The sequence below is a fragment of the Heteronotia binoei genome, chromosome 1 (assembly GCF_032191835.1).
Source record: "Heteronotia binoei isolate CCM8104 ecotype False Entrance Well chromosome 1, APGP_CSIRO_Hbin_v1, whole genome shotgun sequence".
Lineage (NCBI taxonomy): Eukaryota > Metazoa > Chordata > Lepidosauria > Squamata > Gekkonidae > Heteronotia > Heteronotia binoei.
This window is the reverse complement of record NC_083223.1, coordinates 168,031,313-168,045,640: the sequence shown is the minus strand read 5'-3', so window position 1 is coordinate 168,045,640 and position 14,328 is coordinate 168,031,313. Positions and strand designations below refer to the sequence as shown.

The following is a 14,328-nucleotide window of genomic DNA, read 5'->3' as shown; positions in this document are numbered from 1 at the left end:
CCAGAGGGGAGGGGTACAGGGAACATGCAGCAGATGCCAAGCAGGAGAGATAAAGGAGGGCACAGCTCAGACTTTATTGTGCTGGAACCAAGTGCAACAGTATCCCAGGTGCGACTTGGTCAGTCTCACAGGGGGAGGGACACCACTCGGAGCGGCAGGCTGGAGCAGATGAGCGAGTAGAGGGGGAGGATTGGAGTGCCACACACGGAAGCCTCTGTGTTGGATTCCCACCTGCAAAACAGAGACAGAGCTCAAGAGCACCTGCAGGGGCGGCAGCTGGAGCAGGAGGCTACGTTTCAGTCAGAGGCTCTCTTAAAGGGACAGTCTCTGACCCACCTCCCCACAGGCATCAGATCAGCTGGCAGTTCCCTCCCCTGCCCCGCTAGGGGTGGGAATGCGGCAGAGGACAGACCAAGGGAAGGAGGCTGGCAGCAGCATGGGGGAGGGGTCCCAGCAACTGCCCCCTGCCTGAGCCTGCTGCCTGGTTCAAGTGCCAGAGACACTTGCACACCACCCGGCCTTGAGCAAGGGGAGGAGGAGGACAGTGGGGGTGCACAGCTGCATTTACCCAGCCATAGGCGACCGTCCTCATATGCTGAGCCTCTGGAGGACGGGTACCTGTTAAGACCTGGAAACAAGAGCAGTTAGCTCCAGGGGGAGATCTCCCTCTCCTCCTCGCAAGTTAAAGATACTATCTAAGCAACCTCACTGTGTAGTGCCTGTCACCAAAGTGCCTGTCCCTTGCTCTAAGTCCGCATGGCAAGGAGCTCCCCGGCAGAGCCCCTCGCCGTGCGGCCTTCCCTACCAAATGAATAGTACGAGGCCAGAGCTGAAGTATTTCTAGGAGGTGGGGAGCAGCGATTGGGTGTTAGGGAAGGAGCTCGCCTAGCCCAGGGTGCGAGAGGATTGGTGAGGCAATTACATGACTCCCTAAGGGGTTTGCAAGCTCCCGCAGCGACGGGGACAATAATTGTTTCCAGTCTCTATGAATGCCTATGGGATATGCTGCCATTTTCCTGGGTGTAACTTTAGGCCTCTCGGGGGGGGGGGGCGTGTCATGGCCCAAAGTTCTTAGAGAGCCGCCTAAACCTGGTCATGCCCCCAACTCCATCACCTCCTGTGCTGGCATGACACGCTCCACCAGACTACTGCCTCCGCTCAGGTGCAGCCCTCAGGCACTGCTGCTCTTGGGCGGGGCGGTGCTTCAGTGGAGCGGCACCCACGTAAGTCACCTTCACTGTGGCACAACTGCACTTCCATTGGTGCAAATACAACTTGCGTCATCATAGTGGTAAGTTCACTCCCACAACACTTTCGTCCCCCCCCTTCAGGATTGCACTGCAAGTCTTGTGAATTTAGCTGCTGGGAGCATTTGTTGTATGAAGCACTGGTAAGTCTTGATTGGTTAGAGTTGGGGAGTGTCTATAATTAAAGGTAATAAACAATCAACAATCTTGGTGACCTGTACAGGAATGATTTCTGCTAGTGTCTGTTCTCCTTGCAGTTTCCAATAATTAGGATTTGGCTACTCAGTGTTGGAATTGGTAAGAGAATTGTTTTTTGGGGTTTGTGTATGTATATATGTTAAGTTAAAAAGTGACAGAATGCCCCACCATTCCATAGGACTGTATGGTTAATGAGTGGAAGAGTCTCTTGGGAAAGGGCTAGTTAAAGGTTTTCCCCATATTTTAGGAGATAAGTAGTTTTATACATTTTTCCTTTCTTTTCTGTTCCTGCCCTAAGATAATTTGCTGGTGTAGAAACCAGTAAGGATTGCAGTTCTCTGTCTTAATTGTGGTATTGGGGCACCCTTCAGTCATAAGGCCTGCCTCCTCCAGGGACAAGGGCACTGTTAGCTCTCTCCTAATGGGGAAAGACTTGGGTGAAAAGACCAGCTCGGGGACCTGAGAGAGACATGGAGTCATAGTTTCACTGAGCACTCTTCTGTTCTTTTCCTTTTTTTACGCATTTGGGATTTTCACTAGTTTAGATGGGAGGGAAGCATTCTAGAAGAATTCAGGCTTCTTCTTCGCTAGGGCAGGGGTCCCCAACCCCCGGTCCGTGGACCGGTCCCAGTTCGTGGCCTGTTAGCAACCGGGCCGCGGAGAGGCAGAGGCAGAGGCACTGCAGCATCCCTTTCACCTGCCCAGGTCCCAGAAGACAAAAGAGGCAGCACAGCCTCACTCTGAAGCATGACCTCTTTCATTTGCCCGGGTCCTGGGCAGGCAGAAGGGGCAGCATGGCAGTGACCTTTGCCTACCCCTCATTTAAAGACCCCCATGGGGGGCAGGGACAGGGTGTGAGCATGGGGGCAGCCTGGGGCAGCAGAACCCCCACTGGTCCATGGAAAAATTGTCTTCCACAAACCCGGTCCCTGGTGCCAAAAAGGTTGGGGGTCACTGCTCTAGGGGTTATGATAGAGGCTTATGATCCCTTATCAGGTAAGGAGAAGTTGCCAGAAGGTTTAACAATTAAAGAGTTAGTGTATAAGTGTCAGGTGAAGTGGCCAAGACTAACTCAGAACTGCTCTGCTTATTTGAAATGGCCAAAGTCTGGTTCATAAGACATAGATAAATTGGCAGCTTTAAGAACAAGGTTAAAGCCAGCGAGTAATTATTATGATTACTATTTTTTGTTCTCTAAAAAGGATTTCTAAATGAGATCTCTAAAATAGAAATGGCTAACACCCCAGAGAGCAATTCAGTTTTCTGATGTGGCAGTGACAAATGGCATGAAATCCGGTCCTTATCTTCCGGGCTCCATCATCTTGGCTTCAGAGGTGTCAGTAGATCGTCCTCCTGCGGCACCTCTGGGTCTGGCTGTTGGAGGGGTGTCACAGAAGTGATGCCCCCTTAGAAAAGCCTGGAAGAGGCTTTTTCTTTGGCATGGGACTTTTACGGGGAGAGAGGGGTTCAGTGGCAGCTGCCCCTGTGCTCACTGTATGCCCTGAGGCTCTGCAGCCATGAAAAGCTGGTGCACCAGCAGAAAAAAAAGAACACCCAACTACTTTCTTGCTTTCATTTTCTCCAGTATGCCTTTGATGTAGCATCTTTCTACTCCTAATGTGATTATTCTACTTGACAAGTAGGTGTTTTCCTAATTCCAATGCCTGATGGGTCACTTTACATAACAACAAGAGACTAGCTCAAAAGAAGAGAAATGCCTTGAATAGTTACAAACAGCTTTAACTATTTAAATTGGATTGAATACAACTACTAAAATCGACCCGGATTATAATTGGACATATACTAAAGAGATTATTATTAGGTTGCAATGTGATCTGAACATAAAGGAGATATATTCTAGAGAGATCTGTCTCTATCGTCTGACTGTATTTGAAAGAATGGCATTTGAAATCTCAGCTGGAGCTGTCGTGGAATGTGGATTAGCAGGAGCTCAACGCTATTTTACAATTTGAAGTAAGAGACTGAGTTTGCTATCAGAAAAATGGCACTACCTAGCGAAATGTCTTATAAAAAAGAAATCTTTTAAAATATCATTTCTCTGAAACAGGATCTTGCCTCACTTATGCAACTTATTGAAGACCAAATGAGTTGTTTTATGCTGAAAGCAAACGAAATTGCAAATCTACAGGAGTTGAGTGCTAAAGAGAGCCTGCTGATGTCTGTGAAATTCGAATGGGAAAGTTATATGCTCCAAAACAAACAAAGGAAAATCAAAATGGTCTCCTATGTCGCAATATTAAAACAAGACCGGAAATTAAGATCTAGTGAAGTCATGCTGAGAGGGAAAAATGGTGTTGAATTCTTCCTCCCACTGTTGAAGGGGCAGGCCAGATTGAGAAGAGGAAAGGTACACTCCAATCAACAAATTAAGATGTGGAAAGCTTTCCAGAAGAAGAATTTTGAAAAAAATTTTCATTTTTGTGAATGGTTGGATATGGAACCCTGATTAAGAAGTGGTACGCGATTTTAAAAGCCAAACTGTGATTAAATGGGCTGTCTCTGATGTAATATGGATGCAGAAATTAAAGGAACTTAAAAGCTTTTAATCTTTGGGAAGAAGGATTCCTGAATTTTGGTTAGTTTTTTTTGTGGGTAAACAAACATGTAACTATTAATAATGAACAGATATCCGATTTTAAAAGAATAAGGGAGATTTTGAAGAAATAAGAGAGTTGGTAAAATTGTAATGAAATATATAGTCAATTTGGATTTATGCTAAAGAGTGCAGATAACATATTTATATATATATATAGTAGATGTATCTACAGTATGCTTATTTAGTGAAATCGCTCATACTGATGTAAGAGCTGGATTAATGGTTGAAAAGGCAGATAGCATAATTGTTCTGTAACTTGGTAGATTTGGTAACTTGGTAGATTTGTTTCTAACATGCTCTTTTGGAGAAACTGTTTAGACTGAGATAGACAAACTATTAAGTTGTATCTTATGTAATTTGTTAAAGATAAAGATATGATTTTTATGTGCTTGTTTTAATAAGGATTTTGTTAAACCAACAATCTAATTTGTGTCTATAATAGGGTTAAGTTAAATTAGACAAAATTGGCGTTGAGATAGAACTTGCTATACTTATTTGTGTTTAAGAAGAATTGTTTAGATTCATATTCCTACTATTAGTTTATTTAATTTTTTTGGGTAATGAAAGAAAGGAAGGTAAAATATAGGGAGATTTTTATACTTGCAGGTAGAATGACTTGAGTATCTTATTGGGAGGTAGAATTATAATTGATATATTTGTACTACTTTCTGTTTCTGTTTTCCCCATTCTGTCAATGCCCCTTCCCCCCCTTTTTTATGTGTTCTCTGAATTGCTTTTTTCTTTTGTAGTTTAAACCAATAAAAATTATAAAATGAAATCTGGTCCTTATATACTATCAGAATGTGTGAACCAGTTACAATCAAAGGCTCCCTAAGTATAAACAATTTGTTTGTAGGGTCGTTTTGACCTATCTCTCAACAACTAGAGAACAGAAGCTCTTAAGTGTTGAATAATGTCCAGTACCCTTTGATGCCATCTGGCCTAACTGATATCCTTAGTCTATGAATAAGCCTATAACTAGCTAGAATACAGACTCACCTACACTAATTCACTGTATATATTTACAGATTGCAGCTATTAGTCCAGCGGACATCTGTTATGAGGAAACATTATCAACTTTGCGATATGCTGAGAGGTATAATATTTTTGCATCTTGTTAGACAAGCAGTTGAAATGGAGTGCAAGATGGAGTGCTAAATAAGGATGAATTGTAACTTTCACACAAACTGTCTCATGAAAGTCAGCATGGTATAGTGGTTAAAAACAGCAGACTCTAATCTGGAGAACTGGGTTTGATTCCCCACTCTTTCAAAAAGAGCCTGCTAGGTGACCTTGGGCCAGTCTCAGTTCTCTTAGAACTCTCTCAGCCCCACCTACCTTACAAGGTGCCTGTTGTGGGGAGAGGAAAGAAAGGTGCTAGTATCATAATGCCCCTGTATAAATCGATGGTGCGTTCTCATTTGGTATACTGTGTACAATTCTGGTCACCACACCTCAAAAAGGATATTATAGCATTGGAAAAAGTGTAGAAAACAGCAACTAGAATGATTAAAGGTTTGGAACACTTTCCCTATGAAGAAAGTTTAAAACGCTTGGAGCTCTTTAGCTTGGAGAAACATCGACTGCGGGGTGACATGATAGAGGTTTACAAGATTATGCATGGGATGGAGAAAGTAGAGAAAGAAGTCCTTTTCTCCCTTTCTCACAATACAAGAACTCGTGGGCATTCAATTAAGTTGCTGAGCAGTAGGGTTAGAATGGATAAAAGGAAGTACTTCTTCACCCAAAGGGTGATTAACATGTGAAATTCACTGCCACAGCACATGGTGGCAGCTACAAGCATAGCCAGCTTCAAGGGGGGGTTGAATAAAATTATGGTGCAGAGGTCCATCAGTGGCTATTAGCCACAGCATATTATTGGAACTGTCGGGGGCAGTGATGTTCTGTATTCTTGGTGCTTGGGGGGGGGGGCAGCAAAGTGGAAGGGCTTCTAGACCCAATCCTCAGCATCTCCAATTAAAAAGGGTCCAGGCAAGTAGGTGTAAAAACCTCAGCTTGAGACCCTGGAGAGCCGCTGCCAGTCTGAGTAGACAATACTGACTTTGATGGACCCAGGGTTTGATTCAGTAGAAGGCAGCTTCATATGTTCATATATGTGAACCTCCTTTTTTTTGGGCCGCTGTGTAACACAGAGTGTTGGACTGGATGGGCCATTGGCCTGATCCAATATGGCTTCTCTTATGTTCTTATGTGATTGTAAGCTGCACTGAGACTCCTTACGGTAGAAGAAAACGGGGTATGAAAAACCCAACTCTTCTTCAGCTCTTCTTTGGTTATCTAAATAGATGGTTACCTAAAAATATTTAGATTTACTCTGGTATTAATGATGATGAGGTCTTTAATTAAATCAGATCATTCCTTTTTCCAAGTCAAGTTAATTTAAAGTTATAAAGAATAACAATAGATGATATTTATAGGGGTTAACGGAGATCCTGGTATCACACAATTAATCCAAAGGTGGAGAGCATTTACTATCTACTGCCCTTTGTCTATTTCCAATTCAAATTTAAGTTCCTTGTGTTTCCAGTTTTCATTTTAGAAAATGACTTCATTACAGTGAAACCAGAGGAAAGTTGTGGATGATTTTTGTTCCAATTGTCAGAAAAGGAATGGGAAGGGAAAGCTGAATGATGGCTGGTGTGCTACTATTTTCATGTCAATATTATGCTCCAGCACTATTGTGATCAATTGCTACTTAGCTTTTTTCAAATTTTAATAGAACTGTTATAATAGCACACGTAGGAAGAAACCCACCAAAAGGGGATGTGTGTGAAGAGTCGAGTAGCACTTTAGAGACCAACAAAATTTTGGGGGTATAAGGGAGTTTTGACTTTCAAAAGCTTATAGCCTTCGACTCTTGCTGGTCTCTAAAAAGTGCCACTGGACTTGAATTTAGCTGTTCTACTGTAGACCAACACAGCTACTATCTAAAGCTGGGGGGCAGGGCAGTGACCCTGACACTCATGTCCTCAGGAACTAGTACAGAGTTGCTGCAGAAGATATGTGGAAGGGGAAGGACAGATGAAGTTTGCAGTAGAACTCCCACACATGGAAGCTTCATTGTTAGCACGCATGCTTCTGCATTTGCATCACCAATGAAAGCAACCAGAGAATCTTCCTCATATGGAAGAAGTCTGTTTGCTTGTATTATACTAATCTGTAGATCATTGTTTTTGGGAGTTCAGTATGATGTGTCCTGACAATTTTTTACCTGCTTCTAAAGAAAAGTGAAACATTGGGGGGAACAAACCATTTTAGGGAGGCTGGGACTTTTCTTTTTATACAGGCTACAAAAAGCTAAGTGAGTGCTGCTCATTATCCTTTCAGAGTAAACAAGGGCTCAGGGCACAAAGCAATATATTCAGATAACATACCTTTGTCAAATGCTTGTCTGATTTCCATGGATACCTTTCATGTGCCACCTGTGCCTTGATCCTTGACCTTCCTGGCTAATAAAAGCTGCTTGTGGGGGAGGCTGACCAAATGGATAAGGGGAATGGTTAATGATTCCTTGGGAGTGGAAGTTATGCTGCTCATGCTCAAGGAGGCAGTGATTAGAACAGCTCTGAAAACACCCTCCCTAAACCTGATCATGTTGGAGAACTTCCAGCCAGTCTCCAGTCTTCCATTCTTGGGAAAGGTGCTAGAGCAAATTGTTGCTTCTCAGCTTCAGGAGCTCTTGAAAGAGACTGATTTTGTGAACCCATTTCAGTCTGGCTTTAGGATGTGATTTGGAACAGAGACTGCTTGGTCACCATGGTTTATTACTTTTATTGAGAGCTAGACAGGGGCAATGGCTTAGTGGTAGAGCATCTGCTTGGGAAGCAGAAGGTCCCAGGTTCAATCCCTGGCATCTCCAACTAAAAAGGGTCCAAGCAAGTAGGTATGAAAAACCTCAGCTTGAGACCCTGGAGAGCCGCTGCCAGTCTGAGTAGACAATACTGACTTTGGTGGACCGAGGGTCTGATTCAGTATAAGGCAGCTTCATATGTTCATATGTTCATGTTCAGTGTGACCCTGCTAGTTTTCCTGGCTCACTCAGTGGCCTTCAATGCCATCAACCAAGGTATCCTGTTGGGCCACTTCTTGGCACCAGGACTAAGAGGAATCATGATACAGTGGTTCAAGTCCTATCTGTTAGGTCAGCCCCAGAAGGTGGGACTAGGAGATTCCTGCTGTGTCCAATGGCCTTTGGCCTGTGGGGTTCTACACAGTTCAATCATATTGTCCATGCTATTTAATATCTATATGAAGCCTCTGGGAGAGGGCACCAGGAGGTTTGGGCTGCAGTGTCACCAATATGCAGATGATACCCATCTCTACTTTTCTTTGTTGCTTCATTTTGAGGAAGCTGTTGTGGTTCTAAACCAGTTCTTGAAGTCAGTAATGGATTAGATGAGGGTGAACAAGCTGCAACTTAATTTTGACAAGACAGAGGTGCTCTGAGTCAGCAGAAAGGCAGACTGGGGACTTGAGAGCTCCCCTGTCTTGGATGGGCTTCTATTCCCCCTGAGAAGCCAGATTCACAACTTGGGAATGCTGCTGAACACAGTGGTCACCTTAAAAGTCCAGTTAGGAGTGCTTTTGCTCAGCTTTGGTTGGTGCATCAGCTGTGCTTGTTCCTGGTTCAATCTGAACTAGCCACAGTTATTTCTACCTTTGTTATGTCTAGACTGGACTACTGCAATGTACTCTTCTTGGGTCTACCATTGAAGATAGTTTGGAAGCTGCAGCTAGTCCAGAATGTTGCAGCTAGACTGCTGGTCAGAGCCAGATATAAGGATACTGTGATCCCAATATTACAGCAATTGCAATGGTTATTGATCTGCTCCCAAGGTATGGGTTTTGTCCTTTAAAGCCCCGCATGGTTTAGGATTACGGTATTTGAAGGATCACTTTCCCCCATACATTTCTGCCTGTGGATTATGATTGCAGGGGGATGGTGCTCCCGACTGTCCCACCAGTCAAAGAAGTTCATCTGGCAGGCACACAAAAGAGGGCCTTTTTTGTGGCAGCTCCACAGTTCTGGAACAACCTCCCTGGGGAGATTACTGCCCCCCATTGTAAATTTTCAGAAGGCAGTTAAAGATATTTTATTTAGGGCAGTTATTTAGGGCTGCATATAATTGATTTAGTTTTTATTTATTGTTAGTCCTAACTTAAATTTTAAAATCTAAATTGTTACCTTATATGTATTTTTATGCCCTGACCTGGATAAACCAGGCTATCCTGATCTTGGAAACTAAGCAGGGTCAGCCCTGGCTAATATTTGGATGGGAGACCACCAAGGAATATCAGAGTCTCTACACAAAGGCAGGCAATGGTAAACCACCTTTGAAGTCTCTTGCCTTGAAAACACTATAGAGTAGCCAGAGGATGACTATAACTTAACAGCAAAAAAAGAGAATATTTTTACAATTATTGTTTATTTATATTGCTTTTAATATGCGTTGTAATCATTATACTGTAAACCAGCTTGAGTTCTGCAGTGAAGACTTGTTGCATTTAATTCTTCCCATTGTTTCTGCAAAAATGTACAATGTGGTGTTTTCCCTATCTCTTTTCATCTTGAAAGAACAAAAAAGATAAAGAACAAAGCAGTGATAAATGCAAGTCCAACTGAGAAACTGATAAAGGAACTGAAGGCAGAAAACTGTAACCTGTTTTCCAGGTTGTCAAGTCTTCGAAATTCTGGTAAAAGAGCAGCAGATGAAACAAGTACGTATCACAAAGGAAAACTGTAAAATAAATATGTACTGGATTAAAAGGTCTCATTACCATTCAGTAGCTTTCTCCACTTGTCTGGAAATTATGTAAAGTGTATTTTAAAGAATTATCAGAGGGTTTATTAATGGAAAAAGAGTGAACAGAGAGAAGAACATAATAAGATGGGCACATTAAATTTCCTGGGGTGGGAAAAGTTTGTTTACATAAAAGAACAAGGTGATTTCCCCAGGAGAATTCAATACACTATACTTATGATGAACTGAGCCAGCTGGGATGGGAAAAAGAACCCAGGAGAGAGCTGGGGGGTTAGTGAGTGTTTTTTGTTTGTTTTTGCTTTGCCTTTCCTAAACTACTGAGGAGCATTAACTGAGGTTGCTTTGTGAGAGGACAGAATTTGAGGGTGAATGGGTGCTTGTAGGCTGCTGGAGAATGGTGTTTTTGTCTGGGACTGTTTGGCTCTTTTGTCTGGCCTCTAGTTCATTGAGCAAGATCTGTTTGCAGGCCCCACTCTCTGCTGTTGCTGCTGGGAGGTGCGGGCTGTGGGCCTCTGAACTGTAAGGCTCCTGCTAAGCAGAGGCACAAGCATTTGTCATGAGCTGAAGGATGAGAGTCAACGGGCTCTTGGTCTGTGGCTCTTAGTCTGCGGATCAGAGAGTCAGTTTGGTGTAGTGGTTAAGTGCGCAGACTCTTATCTGGGAGAACTGGGTTTGATTCCCCACTCTTCCACTTGCAGCTGCTGGAATGGCCTCTGGTCAACCATAGCTTTCACAGGAGTTCTCCTTGAAAGAGCAGCTTCTGTGAGAGCTCTCTCAGCCCCACCTACTTCATAGGTTGCTTGTTGTGGGGGAGGAAAATAAAGGAGATTGTGAGCCACTCTGAGGGTGCATTCACACTACACTAACTAATGCGTTTTACATCTGGATTTTTGCTATTCTTACACAGAAAAAATCCGGATGTAAAATGTGTTGGTGTAGTGTGAATGCACCCTGAGATTCAGAGTGGAGGGTGGGATATAAATCCAATATCTTCTTTTTCTTCACTGTACTGGAAGACTAGAAAGTAGCAAATGTTATACCAATTTTTAAGAAGGAATCCAGAAGGGGAAAAGAAATTACAGGCCAGTCAGCCTAATGGCTGTCCCAGAGAAATTAGTAGAAACTATAATCAAAGTGGGTAGCTCATTGAAAGTGTCAACTCAATGTACTGTAGTGGTGAAAAAGGCAAACTCTGTTAGGGATTAATAGGAAAGGGATAGAGAATAAAATGACAAATATTGTAATGCCCCTGTATAGATCTATGGTGTTGCTTCATTTGGGATAGTGCGTTCTGGAAACCATATCTCAAAAAGGACATTGCAGAGCTGGAAAAAGTACAAAGAAGGGCAACTAAGATATTAGGGGGTTGGAGCACCTTCTCTATGAAGGACTTTTCAGTTTAGGAAAGAGACAACTAAGGGGGGACTTGGACAATTTGGCCTCTGTGCCTTGTTGTTGGCCATCCAGAGGAACTGGTTGGCCCCTGTGTGGGACAGGATGCTGGACTAAATGGACTATTGGTCTCATCCAGCAGGGCTCTTTTTATGTTCTTAATATTGTATATTTATACAGAATGACATCAGCAAAAGTGTTTACATTCCTAGTGGTTGTGATTGTGTATATTGTTCAGGTTGCATGTATGTCCTACATTGGCTATTCAGGCCATTTAGGTTCTCATAGTCATGGTTAAAGGATATGTCAACACCATTCACAGCCACAATTTAAGGCTCACCAAGTGTTTGACCATAATTCTTCACCAAGATTTCAAGGAGAAGAACCCTGTTTAGTGGAAATAAACCTAGTTAGCCTTAACTATGGTGCATTTGGGTGCTGACATATCCCTTAACCATAATTTAGAACAGAGTGTCTTATTTTGTTAGTGCCAACCAACAGATTGGCACTAGATTCTGTAGACTAGGAGAGTGTGACTTCTCCAAGCTTGAATGACTACTGACTCAGCAGTCTCAGTCTAAAACTATGGGGTAGTTGGGGAGGGAGGCTTTCAATTTCTCTAGATGTTGAAATGCTCTGTGTATAATAGTACAACTAGACAATCCCTCCACCACAGCCTCTGTCTTGTAAGAGACTGTGTCAACCAAAGCTACATAATTAATTTGTAATGTTCATAAGTTTTAAGATGGATGATAAGACAGCAGCCCTGCAATCCTCTCAGTTTGTATCCATTTTTCTCCCTTTAGAACATGAACAAATGCTAAAGTTAATATTTCAAAAATGTTTAAGAACAATTTCTTCAACAATTGAATGCATAAGAATAATAATTTCTGTATTTCAGAATAGCTGTGACAAAGTAGGAATTTGGAAACATGCAGGGACTGCTGATGATTTCTTTTGTTACAATTTTCATGAAGTGAAATTTTCTCATTTTTATCAGAAGAGCTTCGTAGTTTGCTGGCTGAAAATGAACTGCGGATTCAGGCCATTCAAGCAACATGGGAATATCGGCTGGAAGAAGCCCGGAAAGAATGGGAACAACAGTATGCTGCAGTAACTCAGGTGCTAGCTAGGGGTGTGCAAAAATAATAATAATTTGGAAATAATCAGATTCGGAAATATACAGGGTCAAAATATTCGGAATACCATATATTTCTGAATACCGGTATTCAGAATAGCAGTATATACTGGAGATATACAACTATTTCAGAATATAAGGCCCCATTATGCCCTATGGGCCATTGAAATCAATGGCAAAATAGGGTATATTGGAAGCCGCCTGGAGGGGAGGAGGTTTGAGGGAGAGCCCCCAGATTTGCAGGGGACTCTCCCCTACAAACCCCCCAAGTCCCAAAAATATTGGGCCAGGGGTTCCCATTCCAGGGGCACCAAAGAGGGTGCCCCATCTCACCATTATACCCTATGGGCCATTTAAATCAAAGGCAACATAGGGCATAATCAGAGGCTACTGGGGGCAGGGGGTTTGAGGGAGAGCCGCCAAAACTGCATGGAACCCGCAGGGGACTCTCACCTACAAAACCCCCAAGTCCCAAAAAGATTGGGCCAGGGGGTCCCTGCCTTTGGGCTCTCCAAAAGGCCCATTGCCACCAATGCTGGGGAAAGCCTAATTAGCCACTTCCTCCACTATCATTGCTGTGGGAAAAGTGGTTCTGGCCAGAGGGGGGTTTGAGGGAGAGGCCCCAAAACTGCAGGGCAGCTTCAGGGGACTCCCCCGCATGCAACCCCCAAGCCCAAAAAGACTGCACCCATCTGTGGACACCCCAAAAGGAACACTGTTCCCAATGGTGAGAAAAAAAACAATTAGAGCCATTTCCCCCACTGTAATTATCGTGGGGAAAGTGGCTGGGGAGCAGGGGGTTTTGAGGAAAGCCCCCCCCAAACTGCTGTGCAGCTTTAGGGCACTGTCCCACACAAAACCTACAAGACCAAAAAAAAATTGGACCAGGGGGTCCAATTCCTGGGGCACCCAAAGCCAAACCTAACTTCACACCAGAGAATCTCTATAGGACCCAAATGCACTACAGCCATCTATCTACTCTATGAACCCTGCTGGCCTGGAACCAATATAAACCCAGTTGCCAACATCGCTGCCACATAAAACACAATCTGCTCAAGGTCTGCTCTGCAACTCTCCATCCCTGCCCCAAACAACGTGGGGAAAGCTGGCCAAGCACAACAGGCATGCTGGTTTTGGATCTCTCACTCAAATGCCAGCTTCACTGCCACAGAACACACAATCTACAGATGCCAACTCTCCAGCCCTGCCCCAAATAACACAACTCTCAAAAAAGAGAAGTGGTGGACCACACCTAGCTCTACATCATTCTGTATCTGACACAAAGCAAGAAGCATTTAGACTTACCTTGAGTGATGGATGGTTGGCTGGTCCAGGCTCTTTTGCGTTACCCAGGGTGCACCATGAGGAGGCAAGTCAGAGTTGTACTCCAAATGAGGAAGATCACTGGGAGGGCCTCAGATTGTGTGAGAGGAAGGGAACCATTCCTTCTCTCAGCTCAGCAGCAACACACCAGCTATCACTGTCCCTCAGCATTGGTATGGCTGCTGGCTGCCTGTCATCATCACTGGCACCTCCCTCTTTCTTCCTCCTGCCCCTGAAAAAAAAACTGGGTTATCCTGGCTGGACCTGTGGGTGCTGTTGGTTACATTTGGGGGCTGCAATGGCCTTTTCAGTATTATTAGGCATGTGTGGATGGGGACTGGGGAAATTTGGATTGCTTTGCAGATTTTAAATCAGCATTCACTTTTGGTTTGGGGATGGATGAGGGGTGGGGGGGTGCACTACCAATCAATTTGTGAGTGAGTTTTTGGGCTGTCTTTGGATTCTAGTCTATGTTTAGTGGGAGAGCGTTTTACAACCACCTTCCAAGCGCGGACCAAAAGAGGATGCAGGCACAAGTAGGTGCTCACTTCATTCACTCTCAGTCTACGTTCGGGGAGCCGAACAGAGGCAAGTTGACCTTCAGGAAGACCAACTGCTCAACTGTCCAGG

At 43.7% G+C, this 14,328-nt stretch overlaps 1 protein-coding gene across 1 annotated transcript in view; it reads left to right on the top strand.

Annotated features, from left to right (window-relative positions):
• The window catches only part of LOC132575250 (kinesin-like protein KIF28), a 78,904-nt gene that overhangs the window by 10,636 nt on the left and 53,940 nt on the right, over window positions 1-14,328 (top strand). Inside the window, exons 2-4 of the mRNA XM_060243857.1 lie at window positions 5,091-5,158; window positions 9,659-9,801; window positions 12,238-12,359. Coding sequence (XP_060099840.1) covers window positions 5,091-5,158; window positions 9,659-9,801; window positions 12,238-12,359 — 333 coding nt within the window. The remainder of the gene's footprint in view (window positions 1-5,090; window positions 5,159-9,658; window positions 9,802-12,237; window positions 12,360-14,328) is intronic.